The 19,635-nt window shown below is 39.2% G+C and overlaps 2 protein-coding genes across 3 annotated transcripts; both read left to right on the top strand.

Annotated features, from left to right (window-relative positions):
• The first annotated feature begins 218 nt into the window (after positions 1–218).
• Positions 219–11,339, top strand: hnrnpl2 (heterogeneous nuclear ribonucleoprotein L2). 2 transcript variants are annotated; one of them, XM_082180654.1, is made up of 14 exons: positions 219–369; positions 896–1,014; positions 1,104–1,341; positions 1,437–1,524; positions 1,773–1,867; positions 2,548–2,620; positions 6,813–6,845; positions 7,344–7,412; positions 7,626–7,891; positions 7,978–8,099; positions 8,946–9,147; positions 9,241–9,298; positions 9,442–9,546; positions 10,735–11,339. In XM_082180654.1, the coding sequence occupies exons 1-14, from the start codon at positions 283–285 to the stop codon at positions 10,791–10,793; spliced, it is 1,614 nt and encodes a 537-aa protein (XP_082036780.1). In that variant the 5' UTR covers positions 219–282; the 3' UTR covers positions 10,794–11,339. The 2 variants fall into 2 exon arrangements, with proteins under 2 accessions (XP_082036780.1, XP_082036781.1); XM_082180655.1 differs by lacking the exons at positions 6,813–6,845; positions 7,344–7,412.
• Positions 11,340–12,028: 689 nt separating this feature from the next.
• Positions 12,029–18,361, top strand: chchd2 (coiled-coil-helix-coiled-coil-helix domain containing 2). Its single transcript, XM_082180758.1, has 4 exons — positions 12,029–12,238; positions 13,601–13,856; positions 14,849–15,026; positions 18,037–18,361. Exons 1-4 carry the CDS (start codon positions 12,192–12,194, stop codon positions 18,045–18,047), a joined length of 492 nt encoding a protein of 163 aa, XP_082036884.1. The 5' UTR covers positions 12,029–12,191; the 3' UTR covers positions 18,048–18,361.
• The last annotated feature ends 1,274 nt before the right edge of the window (positions 18,362–19,635 follow it).

The raw sequence follows: 19,635 nt of genomic DNA, 5'->3' as shown, positions 1-19,635 counted from the left end.
ACAAGAAAACTAATTCGTGAACGACATTAAAAATATAATAAAACACTGCCTTTTATTTGAGGGCTTCCGTATCAACGAAGCTGAACGAGTGAATACTGTAGTGCCCAATCATGGACCTTTGCTTTGTGGTACACTGTTTTCATTGGATTACAGTGGTGATTGACAGTTCCGCTGACCAGTAATATTCACGGTACTTGTCCGGAGGGCGTCACCCCCGCCTGTCCCATTTTCTGTAGTTTTCGTCCATTTCATATTGTTGCGCGTGAATCGTAACGGGACAACATGGCGACGCAGACGGCCCGCTACTACAGTGAAGGTGGCAGAGCAACTAAACGCCAAAAAACGGAAAGCGAGGGAGGAATGGCGACCGTAAGACAAATCTTTGCTTATATACTATCAGATATTTTACATGATTTAGCTTTAGTTAGCTAGCTGGCTGAAATAGCGCTAGTTAGCGAACCAGCTAACCAAACAATTGAGCTACAACATGCTGGATGTTTGCACCGAACCCATTACAAAAACGCAAATATGACTGAATGAAATGATTATGAAGGAAATGTTTGCATCATTCGTGTGAAATATATGTATTTTTCATGCCACACATATATTATGTTAGTTTGTTGAATGAATGGATTATGTTGCGTGTAAGCCGTAACCATAGATGTACGATGCATAGGCTATTAATCACAGTGAGTGGGGAAGGAGTTGTGCATCTTCACAACACACTCGACGGGTTAATACATATTAATTTAGAAAATTTGTACATGCTAAGGATAGTATCCACATAATGTAAAATGTGAATACTATAATTGACTTTTTAGAAGTTATGTTTGTGCATAAGTTATAATTAATTATACCTGTTCACTGGAATAATGTGATGATTTATATTTTATAGGAAGGCTATGATGACCCACATAAGACCCTGCCGTCTCTTGTGGTGCACGTCCGTGGTTTAGTGGACGGGGTTTTGGAGGCGGACATCGTTGAAGCCCTGCAAGAGTTTGGAACCATCAGGTAACTTTCCGGCTACGTAGGTTGTGCCATACCTTGATTTTACCGGTTGTGAAATGCATTGAGGATCATCCATCTCCATATCTCTGCAGTTATGTTGTACTCATGCCCAAGAAGCGTCAAGCCCTGGTTGAATATGAGGATATGAATGGGTCTTGCAATGCTGTTACTTACGCCAACGACAACCAGATCTACATCGCCGGACATCCTGCGTTCGTAAACTACTCTACCAGTCAGAAGATATCCAGGCCGGGTGACCCTGATGACTCCCGCAGTGTTAATAATGTTTTGCTTTTCACGATCATGAACCCCATTTATCCCATTACCACGGTAAAACCCACAGCAACAAGTCATGATTATTAATGCTTTTATTATAGAAATGTGTTTTTTCACAATTCACTCTAATATTCTTGTCATTTGTTTAGGATGTTCTGTATACTATTTGCAACAACTGTGGTCCTGTTCAAAGAATCGTCATCTTCAGGAAGAATGGTGTCCAGGCCATGGTGGAATATCCTTTACTGTTTGTGAATGAATATCAAAGCTATTTGTGTTTATGAATCATTGTGCACTTTTCATATTGTCATTTGAGTCCTTTTCCCATGCTTTCTTGTTTGATGTATGGATTAAGAATGTCTTACAAACATTGTTGGGAAGTTTCTATTCAAGCCAGTTAACTGAAACTATAGTTTGTTGTCTTAAATAATGACACCTGTAGTCTCGGCACACAATCCTCTGTATTTCTTTAATTCCTCACACATTTGATTCCGTTCAGAGCGCCCAAAGGGCCAAGGCCTCGCTCAATGGGGCCGATATATACTCCGGCTGTTGCACACTAAAGATCGAGTATGCCAAGGTGAGGTTCATCTAAATTCACTGTGTGATAATGTTCACAATTCTAGCATCATTTTTCAGACTGTTTTGACGATATCCGATATGCATGAATGGCTTAAAAATTTGGTATTATAGGATCCATCATTTGTAGCCAGTCTTCGAAATCTTGAAAGTTTATAGTTATACAGTTAAACTCAAGTTCTCAAGTTATATGTTTGTTCTAACTCAACAGTTCTTCTAACTCTAATTGATGGAGTGTGTAGCTTTTCATTTCTTAAACAGCCATGTAGGAAGAAACAACATGGATGACGATGCCGAGATTCATCAGGCTCAGATTGTGAAAGAATGGTTGAGGGAGCATGAAGAATGGCTGTTTAAGACATAAGACATTTAATATTCAACAATATTAGTTGATCTGCCTTACTTAGGGTGGACGATGACGCAATTATCTTCTAGAAACAAACTTTGTTGTATTATTTTCATGTTTTCAATGTGAAGCTGCTTTGATACAATCTGTATTGTAAAAAGCGCTATATAAATAAAGGTGACTTGACTTGACTTTAAGAAATGAAAAGCTACACATTCCATCAATTAGAGTTAAAGGACTAAATATACTCAATATCCGCTATCTCTCCTCAAGCATGGCCAAAGGTTATGGTAGAAAGCAAATTTTACTATATTAATTATTATTATTTTTCCTAGCCAACACGCCTTAATGTGTTCAAGAACGACCAGGACACATGGGACTACACCAATCCGAACCTGAGCAGCCAAGGTACCGTTTACCCTACATCTGCTCTGACATTTCTCAGCGCTCTTACTGCCACTGTGGGGGAAATAATTGGGTGGGATTGGGGCATCTTACAACCGCAGCAACAAATCCGCTGTTTCATCCCCCTGTGCTGAGAGTTAGGCATACGTCTATATAGGCCAACATCTACACCGCATGTTGTGTATGTTTTCCTGACTCTCTGAGGGCAAAGTAAAAAGCCGTATCTGTGTGATCTTGCTAAGGCTTCCTCCGAATGTTGTCCTTCTGATATCTCACAAGCTTCCTTTTTCCAGCAAAGCCCGTCACATGTCAGTAATGTGAGGGGCAAGTGGCTTTCTGGGTAAGCACCATGTAGGTGGATTATCAGTCGAGGGTCTACTCGTACACAGTTTATGGTCAACATGAAACTACGATTGAAAACCATTTTACTTTTCTAGGTGAAATGAAATTCAAGGAAAAAATGGCGGGGAACTTGATTTTGTTCGTTGTAAATGTATTGAATTAAAAAAAATTGAGTAAGGATTGGTGACATCGCTCAAAATGGAAAGTCGTTTTGTTGTTCTTCAGAATAACATCCATTGATTAATTGTTCACCAAAAGAGTAGTAACGTGTTAAAAGTAAATGGGCACACATCTGATTTCATGTTGACTTTTAGGACTAAAACTATTACATGATTTTGGCTGATGGTATTCATAGCCACCAATAGTTCTGCAGTTGCAAAGTTGCAGTTCAACGAACCAAATGCCTTTGAAAGCAATGTTCTTTGGTGCTCACGCCGGCCATTTGCTCCTCACATTCATGCGGTACATTTAGAGACCAACACGAAAGCACAGAACCTTCCAGAATATCAAGTGCGACAACAGAACACTCAGTACATCTGGACATGGGGGACATTTCCTAGATATCACTGAAGACACAAGTGCCACAGACTTCCAACACTGTTACCAGTCAACAAACCACAACTGCTTCCTATACCTGCGAGAACATTTCTCCAGAAGGACAAACACTCATTTTACTCTCGTGAAACTGCAAGACATCCTGACAAATCACGCACCATTTAGCACTCATCACCTCCTACAGAAATGACACTGCCAACGAAGACATTCTTCCCGTTGTACGGCAGTACACATTGATGGATTTGGGGTTGTTGGTACAAGTAGTTATGGCTCCCACACCCATTCAACTTTCTCCCGTTGTTTCTTACGGGGTCAAGAACAAGACACACTCCACTGTGACACATCACCTTAACCTCACTGCTAACAAGGGATGTTTTTGACACGCATCCTCAAGTGACACCATGACACAATTCAAACAGACCTCTTCTCTTCATTCATGTCAGACTGTTGATGTCCACAGACAAACAGCCTTCTCTGAACCTGTCTTGTCTTTCTCTGGGCCTCGTCGTCTTTCTCTCACCGTGCCGATCGTTACAACACAAACCCCACACCTACAAATCGACATGCCTGTCTCTTCACTCGTCAACAGCTGATGACACTAAACCACTCGAGACACCGAAGACACTGCAGACAACATTCCTACAAGCAGACGCACTGACATGCAGACACGTCAAGTGTTTTTACTCAGTTAAGCACTGAAATTCTGCCCTGGAGGCTGGTGTTTCAAATACACTCTCTTCCTCCGACATGTATCTTCCTCCTTTAGTCCTTCCCTTTCACGATTCCTCCTCTCTCTTTCTGTCAATATGTGACGTTTTTTCCCTTTTTTTCAGTCGTATGACTACTGTGTAACACCCTCCGTATGATGCAGGTTGGCTTTGTGTCTCTAGTGGAAGTACCAGTCAGTCTGAATTGAGCATAAATTGCTCCAGCTTTTCGACCTCCATAAGAAGACAGGCATTGAAATGTGAATATGGAACAAATGCTGGCATCAGTGGAGCTTTGAAACCCATCTGAAACAACCAAAGAGTGCTTGGGAAATCAGTGGAATGGACTGGTGGGGGGAAGAAAATGGAAAGTTCTTATGTGCGAAATGGAGGAAGACGCTCAACGGTGGCTAATTTACGGCATGTTCTACTTGCCCCATCCTTCAACCCCCAACCCTTACGTTTGTACTGTAAGTAACCCCAAGCTTCTGTTGTCTTGGAGTGATACGCTCATAGTCTAATGTTTCATGGGGATGTGTGACCAAATGTTTGACTAACTTGACCTTTTCCTTTTCAGTTTAGTGGGGTTTTTTTTCTTCCCTCATTGGGCTACCAATATATGTTGCAAGGTGCATTAAATGTTGGGTTGGGTTGTGCTTCTGTGAGCAACATTATCATACTTGTGATCTTCTTGAGGATCCCCTTTTTCTCAGACAGAGCAGTAGTCCCCCAACTGGCACCATTCTATGTGTTTATACCAAATACAAGGTGGCCGCTCTGGGGTGCTTTTCTCAAAGCCAACTATGGTCGCAAGTTCTGTCGTTACCAATATAGTTCAGTGGAACTTGTGACCATAGTTGGCCAACAATGCTTTTGGGAAACGCGACCCCTGTACAGGCCCTTTAAACTAGGATGCACCAATCCAATTTTCAGTATCGGCTTCGAAACTGCATTTTTTTTGTCGGATCGTGTATCGGTCAGGCAGGAACGATCCAAATCCAATACTGTGTGCTCACGGTTGTTACTGTTAAGCTCCACAAAAGGCAAAAAAACATTATAAAGCACCATTCGTTTTTGTGCGCTATATTCCAAATCTTCTGAACCTTTCGATAGCTTAATGTGGGGAACAGACGAATATTTATGTCCTTACATTAAATAAAGTTCACGGTATACAGAGTAAGAAGTTTGAGATGCAATTGGAACGGTTGACAAAAGCAAAACCACTGAGAATATATTTACTGATATTTTGATCTATTTTGGGGCTAATTCATATTTTAGAGGGGCTAAAGCCTCTGTAAAATAGGTCTAGCGACGTCCCTTGAATTTAGTGGATTGTGTTTTACACCTAAAAGATCAATAATCAGTTCCACACACACTCAGGCATAGATATTCTACAATGAGCATTCGACTGGGATTGGTTTCGGTCGATATTCAGTATTTTTGGGTATCGGATCGGTTTGGAACTTTTTTTTTTATTGGTGCATCCCTGCTTTAAACCTGGAGTTCTCCCAAAGTATACTTCTGGTTTTATGCGTTCGCTATGGTATTTGAACAGCTTAAAGGGTTAGTTCACCCAAAAATGAAAAATCTGTCAGTAATTACTCACCCTCGTGTCGTTCGATAAACTTAAGGTTGAGCTATTGTAGTCGCTTGGACTATTTTAAACGCAGTCTTTACTAACTTTCTGGGCCGGCAAGTTTCAATAACGGAGAAGCCTATGGAGGAGTGATCCAGCTCTCAGACTTAATCAAAAATATCTTAATTTGTGTTCCGAAGATGAACGAAAGTCTTATGGGGTTGGAACAACATGAGGGCGAGTAATTACTGACCGAATTTTTGGGTAAACTAACGCTTTACATTTCTTAATCAGCAGTGCTGTACGCGCGTAAAAGAAACCAACATGAAGCGGCAACAACTGATTTATCTCATTTCGAAGGATACGCCCTCTGGAGGTTGCATTTGTTGGCCACATACGTCATTGAAGAGCCTCATTTTAGAAAAGTAGCCATTACATTACAAAGTGTGAAAGAAATTACAGTAATTTACACCACAAGAGGAATAACTCAATTTTGTGTCGGTTATTTTTCTGAATTGAGACCTACAATATGCGTACACAGCCGACATGTGACCTCCAGAGGGCATGAGATGTGCTTATGCGAGGGGATCTGTTGTGACCAATGGAGAGAAACAGTGGACAGAAATGAAACTTTCAAGTGCACATGTGTTGAGCATCTGTGTTCGTGCACACAGTCAAAAAGAGTATCCTTTGAAGCGCTGTGTGTTCAGCTGAACACATACGCTAAGCGTTAAATCTGAAGTATACTTTGGGCTTAAAATCACTGGTTGAGGGACGAGAAAACTAGATTGCGCAAAATAATGCTACTAAATTTCTCATGCTGCTTAAGTTAAGTTTACATTTTATTCGCTATATATTTATCATTTTTCAATGTGTTGCATATTTTGTAATAAGCAAAGCAAATAAAGGCACGGTGCCCCACACATTTAAGTTCCTGAATAGAGTAAGAACCCTGTAATGTGATTGTTCATAAATGTCAGTGAGATTGATGTTTGCACTGTGTGTACCTGAACAGGTGCAGATGCTGATGGCAATGGGGGCAATCAAGGTGTGTGTCTGCAGTAGACAGTCTGTCCTCCCCACACACACACACACACACACACACACACACTCCCAAACATATGACATACCACATGGTCACGACGAGTTCTTCGCTCGGTGTCTTTACTATAAGCTCGATTGGGCTTGTACCCCGCTAAACAATGACTGTATGTTTGTTAGTCAGCTGACTGTTTGTGAGCAGTAATAAATGGGTCATATTTAATCGGCGAATCTCATGAAACCTGTTAAAATGTAACATTTCACATTAAATTATTTCTCTTTACCGTAATGCAAAAAAATTCATGCTGAAATGTAGAAAACTCGCCCTTTTTTTCTGGTGTGTCCCCATCTCTGCTGATCTTAAAGCACACGCCAGTCACATTAACATTACAAAGTCAGTGTCCTGTCCTGTCGCCTCTCAGCGAACTCATCTTTCACTCTCTCTCCCTCTCTCTCTCTGCCCCTCCCTCTTTCCTTTCTTGGCCTTTCTTCTCTCCCCTCTCAGATATGAACGCCAACCCCAACAAGCGCCAGAGGCAGCCGGCTCTGCTAGGAGACCACCCTCCAGAGTATGGTAAGGCTTGCGGGGTACACGCGTTTACACATTTAACCCATTTGCTCGCAAACGGGGGACTGGATGTTAAAACGACAACAAATTGGGGTGTGTTTATCACAGTGGCAGCAAGATGGTGCTGTGTGACGTTAAAAACTTTAATATAAGTGAAGGGTGTGGATAATGTTTACTCCGAACCTGCCCACAACCTATTTGTCGTTTGTGGACCCTCAGGAGGCGGTTATCACGGATACCAAGAAGAGAGCTATGGTACTCCCTATGAAGGGCGACGGATGGGGCCGCCCATGGGTGCTGGGCCAAGGCGTGGTGGGACCAGTCAGCGTTACGGTGGTGGACAGTACGGTCCCCCTCCTCCGCCTCCAGGAGAATATGGTGCGCACGCTGACTCCCCAGTGATCATGGTCTACGGCCTGGATCCCGTTAAAATAAACGCGGACAGGGTCTTCAACATCTTCTGCCTGTATGGCAATGTGGAACGGGTACGTACAACAGCAATACGCGAGTCAGACACTGCCAAAATGCAAACGGCTTTATTTGAAAGCCTGTTTTCCTCTTCTGGATGTAGGTGAAGTTCATGAAGAGCAAGCCTGGAGCTGCCATGGTGGAGATGGGAGACTGCTATGCGGTGGATCGTGCCATCTCACATCTCAACAACAACTTCCTGTTCAATCAGAAGCTCAACGTATGGTACGTTTCGACTGCAGATTTTTTTCTTTTTTCTTTTGCAATAATGGCGGGTGAATCTTACATGATCATAAAAAAATGAAGCCTAATTGGAAGAACCGTTTTGAATATTTTTGACAATTCAGATTTTTATTTAATCGTTAAATGCATATTACAATTATGGTGTTAAAATACTTATTTACACTGAGAATATTTTTTACATTATGGTAATAAGAATTTAAAGGGATTTTTTTTGTTTTGTTTGTTTTGTCCTAAAACTTGTCTTGAGTAAAACTGCAAAATCTTTTTTTATTATCATTTCATCTGATTATGGAGTAAAATATGACCAACACTACCTTTCAAAAGTTTAGGGTCAAAGATTTTTTTTAAATGTTTTTGAAATAAATATCTTATACTCACCAAGGCTGCATTTATTGCATCACAAATAAATATGTAGTATAATATTATTACACTTTAACTATTTTTTTTATCTTAATACATTAATGTACTTTAATGCACCCTTGCTAAATGTATTAATTTCATCCAAAAAAAAAAAAAGTACTGACACCAGAGATTTGAACAGTAGTGGAGCATGAAACTCAAGATGGTCCTATACATGCAATCACATAATTACCATAAGGCTCAAGCTGATTGGCCTCTGTTGAGCCTGCAGCCAATGAGATTGGCTGAAACCCTCCAGCTCCACCTGCCTAGATCTGCTATGGGCTTCATGTGTCTACATGCTTGCATGCTTTCTGCTGCGTGTCTGTGTGTGTAATGGCAGTAGCAAGTCCATACTTGCTCTCAGCAGCAGGTTGCATAATTTAGTAATTCAACCGTTTCATCTGTTTGTTTGTTTTTCTCTGTCAGTGTGTCTAAGCAGCAGGCCATCATGCCCGGCCAGTCATACGAGCTAGAGGACGGGACCAGCAGCTTCAAGGACTTTCACGGGAGCAGAAACAACCGCTTCACTTCTCCAGAGCAGGCGGCGAAGAACCGCATTCAGCACCCCAGCAACGTCCTCCACTTTTTCAACGCAGCACCTGAGGCTTCACCAGAGTCCTTCACCAGGGTCAGTTCATCACAGCAGAGAATATCAAGGAGGACCTTTCATGTCTTATGATGTTATTTGATGTCTAAATGTAGTACCTTCATCTCTTTTCAGATCTGTGAAGAACTGGGTGTAAAGAGTCCTTCCAATGTCAAACTTTTTGCAGCCAAAGGTATGAAATAGAAAAAATTGTGCCGTCATTGAAAGCCAAACTCAATATATACTAATTTAAAGTGTCAGTTTTGTATGGGTAACTTTTGTCATCTATGCGCACCTCTGTTGTTATGATGTCTCTAATGCCTCTTTATTGAATAGGTTCCACATCAGAGAGGAGTTCATCAGGGCTTCTGGAGTGGGAGTCTGTTAATGATGCCATGGAAGCCCTTGCTATGATGAACCATCACCAGATGAAGAACCCCAGTAAGTGATCTCATCATTAGTGGTCGACTGATTTAAAAAATAACAATTCTGGATGGCCGATGCTGAAATCTTAGAGAGGAGAGTGGCCGATGACAAAATATATAGTACCACACAAATTTAAAGATGGTAGAAACGCATACATAACAATTGCTTAAATTAAGTTGATATTTTCTAAATTTGAAAATTAACTGTGCAAAAAATAAATGTGTAACTTAATAGCTAAATATGTAAGACAACTTTAGAAGGCAGCTTCTTGATTCTGTAATCCTTTTCCACAAATGAAAATGACGTGAACGATTGAGCTGCACGATTGATCTTTTAATTAAAATATCTCGATTCAAACACCCATGCGTTCTTATTCCTGAGTGACAACGATTCGGCTCTGTCTATTAAACCTTCGGCAAGCACAATCACACCGATTCAGATTCGAACTGAAAACTCATTTCTGAGAATGAGTCCTGAGAATGTACGTGTGTGAGAGTTCGGTCATAGAATGCGGTAAACAGCTCAACTGTGCGTGAACGTAACCGGGTTAAAGACTCAAATACAGGACTGACAACCGTATTCTGCTGCTGCGTGAACGTGGTTAGTGAGGTGTTGAATCATTCATTCTAAATGATTTAGCCATTTTGTCAGAACCTCTGTCTATTCAGTATCGTGGGAGAATCGTGATCTGTTTAAAAAAATAAATGAAAAATTGTTAAATTAATCTGGAATCATGCATCTCTACTTTTTCATACAGTTTACTTTCTTTGTTTAAAAGTTCTGTCTAATAATAAAAAAAAATAAAAAAAACTGTTAACCGAGAACTAATAAAGATGAAGAATAGGAGCAAAGACAATCAAGCACTGACGTTCTCAGCGCTGTCAAAATAAAAGTCCCATATCCAACACATCGGCCAAAAAATAAATAAAAATGTATCGGCCAATGACATTAATAAAAAAATGCAGATGCGTATATCGCCTTGGAGATGCATATATCAGATGAATTTGTTATATGATGGGCACCTTTGATGGAAGTGACGTAGCTATTAGAAACAGCAATTCCAGAATGCATTGCACCACCAAACTGAGTAAAAACTTGTATTCATTAGTAGTTTTTAAAAGGAAACTTATTTTGTTCACACCCTTTTCCAATCGCCAATCTCTAATGTGTACTTATCCTGTGTTTCTGTGTTTCCCTGCACAGGCGGCCCGTACCCATACACACTTAAGCTGTGCTTCTCTACTGCACAGCACGCAAACTGAGTCCCAGTATCATCGCTCACCCATCACTTCACTTCCCTGCTACTTTATTGTCCTTGATGGCTCATTTGTGCGATTGGGTGTGCAGACGTGTTGAGTTAACCTTATGTTGATTGAGCCGCAGCACAAGCTGAGTGTGAAACTGACTGAACTCACTGTTTTTAATGGAAGAGGAGAGTTTAAACGCTTTTGTACCAGTATTTTGGTTTTGTTACCGTTTTTGGTTCTTTTTTTATTGCTTACCATGATCGACTGTTAGCTCTGTGCTCAGCAACTCACTTTTAGAAATGTCACCCTGTAAAGAAGATTGCATTTTTTTTCTTTTTTTCTCTGATTGTAAAATAAAAAGTGCAAATGGGTCTTTGTGTTGATTGCTTTTGCAAGGGAACAATTGTGATTCATGTTTTAAAATGTTTTGCAGCAGTTCAACCTTACTTTTTCTTTTTTTCTTCAAAAAGCTGCCTGGATGTTACTGCCTAGTGTATATTTGCGATCTGGACAATAAAATGTAATCGATTTAATAAAGAAATTTAATCTGCGTATTCAAAATTGGCTTGCTGTTAATTGCAGTTCAAGTTTGCATATGCATTTACAGTGTTTCATCAGTCATTAGATTAGATTAGACACAAATCTCATGGAAATGTAACAAAAAGTTAAGAAATCATGGATGCTGTGTTATGAAAGTTATGAATGCATGGTCATGGAAGTTGATCAGAAACGGTAAGAAACACTGATGTGATTAATCATATGATGAAGTCTTATCTAGCCTTATTACTTGGTGAATAGTTTATTTTGCAAAAAGCAATACTGTAATAGACTCATGTTTACTCAAAAGAGCATAATGAATTAAATGCACACGTCTCGGAAACTCGGGGTTTTCATTGTAATAATAATGTAGTGCCATGTAGGCTAGTGCTACATATTATAGTTTTAATTATATATATATACTACCAAGCCTGGCTCGTTTATTGAAGCTAAATGGTGACACCTGCAGTCACAGTTAAGTAATAAGGATGAAGCAGAATAGATAATGTTACAAAAAAAAAAATACATTGTGACTTTGAGTTCTCAAAATTGAATAAACACAATGAACGCTAATACGTCTACGCATTTTATTGTCTTTTATTAAAGTATAATACAAAAAATACGCTTTATTACAGTGACAGACATTTTGTTTCAGAACGTTGCAGCATACCCCGGAAGTACAGCACGCGCATGAGCGGAAGTTCACCGTGATCATGTAATGTGCTAGAAAGTTCCCCGGATATTAAATGTAGTGCGGACGAAGGTCAGTAGCGCACAAACGGAGTAAGCTTCTGTACAGTAAGTCATATTTAAATAACAGAAACTTCAGCTAGTCCAGTATCTTTTCTGGAACTTGTAAATTAATATAAAAGCAACATGCCGAGAGGAAGCCGAAGCAGAACTTCGAGGATGAGTTCTCCGAGGTGAGTGTTAATACACACAGAGAGAGAGAGTGTGTGTGATTATCACGAGTTACGTGTGTGTGTGTGTGTGTGTGTGTGTGTGTGTGTGTGTGTGTGTGTGTGTGTGTGTGTGTGTGTCAGTCATCAACAAACATCTAACGTTACTGTATATAACGTTAATCATTGACATCTACCGCTTCACTAGCCCGACACAGTCTCCTCGTTTTAAACATGAGTTATCCGCAGTTATTATTGTGAATGTAGAAGGACAAATAACCTAACAGTTACAGTTATGATCATTAACTTAATGAACGAGATGACTTTGGTTAGTAACTATTGTTTACAATATGAAATTTATGATGCGATCATAATCTATAATGTTTTAAGTTGTTCGCTGCTCCAAAATGTTTATTTAGATGTATTGTGTAAGTTAGAGATGCACTGATATTAACATTGGTGTTTTATAAGTCCAGAATACTAAGTTTTATTAAATTCTTCATGTTTTAAAATATAAGCTTTAAGTGTTAGAGGAGGACAACATTTATCTAAATGTAAAACATAGAAGAAATGAACAGGCAAAAGTAAATATTTATTAATTGACGACTAATTAATGTTCAATATTTACCGATAGCGATAAAAAAAAAATGATTACTAATATCTGTGATAACCTTATATTTGACCAATGTAAACGATTGCACCCTATTTGTTCCCTAATTGGTCAAACCCCCATAGCAACCACCCAGTACCCCATAGTAACCACCCAGCAACCATCCAGTACCCCCTAGAAACCACCTAGCAACGCATGCAGGTTTGGAACGACTGAGGGCGAGTTAATGACAGGGATGCACCGATATGAACATTTTGGCCGATACCGATAATTCTTTATATTTGAAAGCCGATAACCGATATATTTGCCGATAAATCTAAATCCAAATTTTGATATATCTTTTGAGAGCCTGATTACAAAAAAAAGTCTCATCATTAAAAGCCACATCCCAAGCACACAATTATATGTTCTCATTATTATATGTAGCCGGTATGACAGACTTGCGCTACACATGTTACACTGAACTATATTTTCCTTTTTTTAAGTTATTCCAATCATATTTCACGCAATTCAAAACCATCATGACGAACAGTGTCTCATCTGAAGTGTCTCAGCTGAAGGGAATTATCCATTATTTATCGGCTGTAATATATCGGCCAAATTTTCTTAACAGGCCGATAACGATGACATTAAAAATGAACAAATATCGTCCGATACCGATATGGTTGCCGATATATCGTGCATCCCTAGTAAATTATGATTTTGGGCGAACTATCCCTTTAATAAGCTCTTGTAATCCAAGCACTGCTGATAATAACTACATGTTTTGACTGCAGTTACTCGTCCCCTCCACCGATGGCTCGCCCCGCTCCTCCGCGGTCGTACGCCCCGGCGCCCGCCGCCCCCCCGCCCTCAGCAGTGTCGGCTCCCGCCGCTGCCCCCCGTCAGCCGGGGATGTTCGCTCAGATGGCCACCACTGCAGCCGGCGTCGCGGTCGGCTCTGCGGTCGGACACACCATCGGTCACGCCATGACCGGGGGCTTCGGGGGAGGAGGGAACTCAGAGGCGGCCCGGCCTGACGTGACCTATCAGGTAAACTTCCTGTTTGAGTGGTTCTGCTCGGGGAGAGCCCCTTCTGAAAAAGTAGCCCAAACTTTTGAACGGTAGTGCAAGTGCCGTTTTTTGGACACCTAATTTAAATTAAATGAAAATGTATTTTGTTTAAATTTGTATTACACACAAAATGTTGTGGGTTTTGCATCCACTTATAAGTAGGAATTAAGTATTTCTTTATATGTATTTCACAATTACTTCTGTTGTCTTTGAAATAGTTAAAGTTTACTGCTGAATGTACTGGCAAACTAAAATATACTTTAATGTCGTTTCAAATTAAACTTGTCATGTATTTAAAAATATTTGTAATTACACAATTGTAAAGATGAAGTTTACATTCAAAATATACATTAACTGTAAAAAATGTAATATCAAATAAAAAGTATATTTCATGTGCTTTAGTATATTAGTCAAAATAAGTGTACTTCTTCAGAGCATGACAAAAGATTATTAAAACAATGATTTAAAAGCATTTTAAAGGGAAAATTTTAATAAAAAATTTTTTAAGTGCCCTTTTTTAAAAATGCACTTAATAAGTGTGTTAAATCAGGAAAAGTGTGCTCCGTGAGAAAGTCTGCTCGGTAACACAGTACCGAAAATTTTGGATGCACTTGACCGAAACCGAAAATGCTTTTTCCCTATTAAATGTCCTTTTGTTTCATTTCATTTATATTATCTGAAAGTAGTTTTTTTTTTTAAATATGCTTTTAATATTTGAAGTACACTGCAAGTGCACACCAATACAATTAAGCACACTTCTATTTCTAATATATTTTAGTAGCTATGAAATTGCTGTTGTATACTTTTAAATCCTTATACAGTAATTATGGATGACAAATGAATAATATAAATCTCTTATGTCTGGTTGATCTGGCTAAATAATTGTAGTAATTCTGCTTTTAAAACATCAGAATATTGAATGTGAGTGAATCCTAAGGGCTGTGTGTGTGTGTGTGTGTGTGTGTGTGCAGGAAGCTCAGCCGGTGTACCAGCAGCAGCAGCAGCCGTCAGTGTTTCAGCAGGAGCCACAGAGTCAGAGTCCCTGCGCTTACGAGCTCAAGCAGTTCATCGACTGCGCTCAGAACCAGAGCGACCTCAAACTCTGTGAGGGCTTCAGCGAAGTGCTCAAACAGTGCAAGTTCTCCTACGGTATGTACTCTGAACTGGGTAGTGGCAGTGTTGGGGAAAGTTATGCATTTGCTTTACTTTCTAAAAAAAGTAACTAATTACATTACTTGGTTACTTTTTATGGAAAGTACTGTAATGCGTACAAAGATATCTTAAAATCACGGGTCGTATTTTGTTGATTTTGAGTGTTTTGTGTGTTCGCGGAGAAAGGAACCCCCAATAGAAATTAGTCAGAGTAGCGTCATATTTAGTTTCTGACAGGAATCATAAGGAGGCTGTGAAGGATTAAACTTAGTACCGTTACCGTGTGTTCAATAGATTGTTCTGTTGTTTAACAACATACCAGTTGTTCAGTTGACGAACTGTTGTCTGAACTTTCAGAAGACAAAAACTCTAGAAAGCAGTTTTGTGAGTTGTGAAATTACAAGTTTTTGGCGCATGCCAATGTAAAGACTGTAAATCTTTCCCTCATAGCCTTGTATAAAATTCACGATGGCGTCTAAACTGAGAGCAACAGTTACATTGCCATGCATTCAACAGGAATCAGCAGCTGTCAGAAGCAGTGTTGTTCACATTAATTACATTATTAAAGGGATACTTCACCTCTGGAAAGATGAATGTGTATTTAAAATAGGTTATTTATGTAGAAGAAATGTTTGAATTTGGAGTTTTCTAGACTGAGAAAAGCCAGAAAATGTATTTTTGGCTTATGTGGATGAAAGACAACAACTCCCAGAATGCACTTGCTTCGCTGCTCTACGAGGCCACTCCCAAGCCATGCCTCCCGGTTAGAGAGCGCAGTTGAAAACAACAAGGTTAGGCTACTAGTGAGTCTCCGTGACGAGTTTGCCCGGCATATCGAGATCGCCCAAAATGTCCGGGATTCGGCTTTTGCGTTCTACAGTCGCCATTCATCATGTTTACTGTGGCGAGCAGGACGAGGCTGAGGGGCGCGGGAGAACGGCGCGAGGCCGGTGCCGTGATTACTGAGACGCGCCGGTCTCCTATCTCTCACGGAGGAGCGGGAATTTTCTTAGCAATGTTAAAATGCACATCAACCGATCACTTGTTTAGCGTTCATGTAAACTAGGCCTGTCGCGATAATTAAATAACCGTCTGATCGCGATTATTTGATCTAACCGCGATTGTTTCAGACAACCGCGATTATTGCGCTCTTTTATAGACCTACGGCACAAGGGGGAGTCATGAACCAAAATAAATAGACAAGCAGTCAAGCACTAATTACGTTTTCTAGCAATATATTCAAAGTCATCTGAAGCCATTCCATAGCTTAATGTGAGGGACAGTAGTATATTTACATTGTTAAATTAAAGTTCACAAACTCGTCTGCAGCTGTCAATCATTCCGTTCAGCATTCAAACAGCGCGCGTCGTCCGGTTACGACAGGATACACGGTAAAACTTTCTCCAATGTGACATTGACGTTATAATGCTTGATCTGTAGATAAAGGGCTGTGGATTTGCATAAAATGACTTTATTTTGCTGGAGTTTTTTGCTGTTTCTAAATGACTCGCTCGCTACCGTGTGCCTACACAGCACAAGGACTATGAATTGGCATCAGACGCACAATAACTGGAGTTTAAAACTGTGAAGAAACAAATGATCAATAAACTGTTGGACTGATATACACTAGGATTTGTGCCCTCGACATTTCTTCGCTTTGTGCCGTGAACTTTTAAATGCGCACTTGTGCATCGCTGCGACTCCATGTTGCATTAAGCACATCATTCTGCACCTGCGATGCGCATACGCGCTTTGTTCCGCTCTGTTTTGAAGCGTATCATATTATCATGGTTTGTGCACATTTGTTTTTATTAACATGTTTAGATTTTATTAAATTACTGTGCAGATGTTTTCAAAAATTACTTTTTGCTGCTGATTTATACACTCACTAAGTTTAATAAACAAATTGTCATAGCTATTGAATATAGCCTATTTATTTAATATTTAAAGGTGTTAACTGTAAACTTACACTGCAAAATGATAACTTACAAAGGATTAAATTCATCACAATTATTTAATGAATGAAGCACAAAGCCCTAAAACAGACAATTAATCAGCATAATTGCCAAAGCCCTAACACAGACAATTAATCGTCAAAGCCCTAAAACTGACAATTAATCGGCATAACCGCAATTATTTTTTAGACAATTAATCGTCAGCCAAATTTCATAATCGTGACAGGCCTAATGTAAACACTACATTCAGATTCACCAATCGGAATGAATTCAGTTAGATTGAAACAAAAGGTGTACATGTAAACAATGAATGGCGACTGCAGAAAGCAAAAGCCGAATCCCGGACATTTTGGATGATCTCGACGGCCGGACATGTCCGGGAAAAAGAGGATGGTAACCCCTACTACTCAGCTTTCTCCACAGAACAAGAGCCTGTTAGCTTAGCTTCCAAAGAAAGACGGCTGACACTGTGTGTATATTCTGTGAGTGAGATCCCACCTCCTATGGGCGGGTTGAGAACATGCGGGACAGCCCCTCCTACTGGCTGTAGTCTTTAGCCTCTGGACAGAAAATCCTCCGATGACGCAAAATTACGATTTTTGCGTCATCGGAGGATTTTTTCCAGACAAAAAATACATAAATCTCTCGTCTCAGGGGGATATGAGGGTGGAAAGCACGGTAATTCGAAAATACTACTGGTTTTCTACTAATACAAAGCTTAATGCTAAATCCTGAAGTATCCCTTTAATAGTTCTGACAACATTAATTACATTATGATTACAAAAATATATCAGAGTTTTTCACTAATAATCTATTCCAGTCAAAAATGCTGAAAAATAGCTAAACACATGATTAATACCTAAACCTAGTTTAACATGAATCATTGCAGTCTAGTGTGTTTGTAGATCTTGTAATGAACTTGCCTACATTAAGTTGCTCCAACAACATTGCTTCTCCACATCTTTTTTCCTTTATCTTTAGTTTTCAGAGGCCACTGAAATGTTTTTGGATTGTATTGTTCTAACGTAATTATTTGTTTTTTCACCCCACAGGAATGTCATGATGTTTGGATTGGAGACATGAACTATTCCATAGCCGTTCATCTGCTTACTTCTGGATAAAGTTTTCTCTTAATACAACTCACTTCAATATTAGCACCTGCGTGAATATGAAAAGCATCCTGGGAGAAATGCTGTGTAACATGATGCATGGTATTTATGTAATTGGTGTAGATAATTGCAGATTTCTGATTTCTTTGCGCGTGTTACTGTAGAAGAGATCACAATGTGTATTGAATGAGATTCTTTCTCAATATATGTTCTTATTGAAAATGTAAGATGCAAATTATGTGAATTGCAAATAAAAGGATCAGAAATATTTACATGTTTTTGGAAATTTACGGTGAAATTAATGCATGCTGGGTAATTTTCTTCCAAATTACTGTGAATCAACAGCAAAAGGATGCTGACATCACAGTAATTTACTGTGAATTCACATGATAAAGTTTTCTTTAACCATGATGCCACTGTAAGAAATTATATTGTTTAGTAGTGGGATTGTTTTGAAGTCACCATAATGGTTATCAGTGTTCCATTAGCTTGGTATCTCGGAGCCATAGGCGTAATTTGCGGGTGGGACATGTCCCCACCACGTTTTGCTAAGGTCGATACCAGTACAAATAAATAAAACATCTCCAGTTAACTAGCAGAGCATTCATTTAGTTTGTTTGTTAAATAAGAGGCGATCTAGCGCTGAAATGTGGTTGCCGCTGCGATCAGTGGCGCGGATACTGTGTTCTCTTGTGGCTCGCGCACAGTCTTCACTCGGATGCACGCTTCAATCCGTTGTGAAGACTCTATTCGTTCTGGTGAAATTACAAAACAAAATGCACACAAACATGTCCCTGCCTGATATACAACCACTGATAAACATAATCCGTTTTGATAAAAAATAAAATAAAATAAATATACGCGTGCAGATTATAACCCAGAACCTCTGGACACGCTTGGCGAAAGTTACAATAAATAAGTTAAAATTGTTGGATCTATTTATTTATTCACGTGAATATTCTCAGCACTAACAACATATATTAGACCTCATTAAATGACAAATTAAACCCAATGTACTATATAAATCGATTGCTGGACATCGTAATGTTATTGTATATACAGTACAGGCCAAAAGTTTGGACACATTACTATTTTTAATGTTTTTGAAAGAAGTTTCTTCTGCTCATCAAGCCTGCATTTATTTGATCAAAAATACAGATTTTTTTCTTAATATTGTGATATATTATTACAATTTAAAATAATTGGTTTTCAATTTGTTATACTTCTAAATTATCATTTATTTCTGTGATGCAAAGCTGAATTTTCAGGATCATTACTCCAGTCTTCAGTGTCACATCCAGTCTATCACATGATCCTTTAGAAATCATTCTAATATGATGATTCATTATCAAAGTTGGAAACAGTTCTGGCGCTTAATATTTTTTCATAACCTGTGATACTTTTTTAGGATACTTTGAAAAAAAAAGAAGAAGCAAATGTTTTAAAAATAGAAATCTTTTGTAACAGCAATATACACTACTGGTCAGTAATTTGGGGTCAGTAATTTTTTTTCTTTCTTTTTTTGAAATAAATCAATACTTT

Source organism: Leuciscus leuciscus, assembly GCF_965113295.1.
Source record: "Leuciscus leuciscus genome assembly, chromosome: 9".
In the NCBI taxonomy this organism is placed as follows: domain Eukaryota; kingdom Metazoa; phylum Chordata; class Actinopteri; order Cypriniformes; family Leuciscidae; genus Leuciscus; species Leuciscus leuciscus.
The sequence above is the reverse complement of the archived record's forward strand: the minus strand, read 5'-3'. Positions and strand labels throughout refer to the sequence as shown.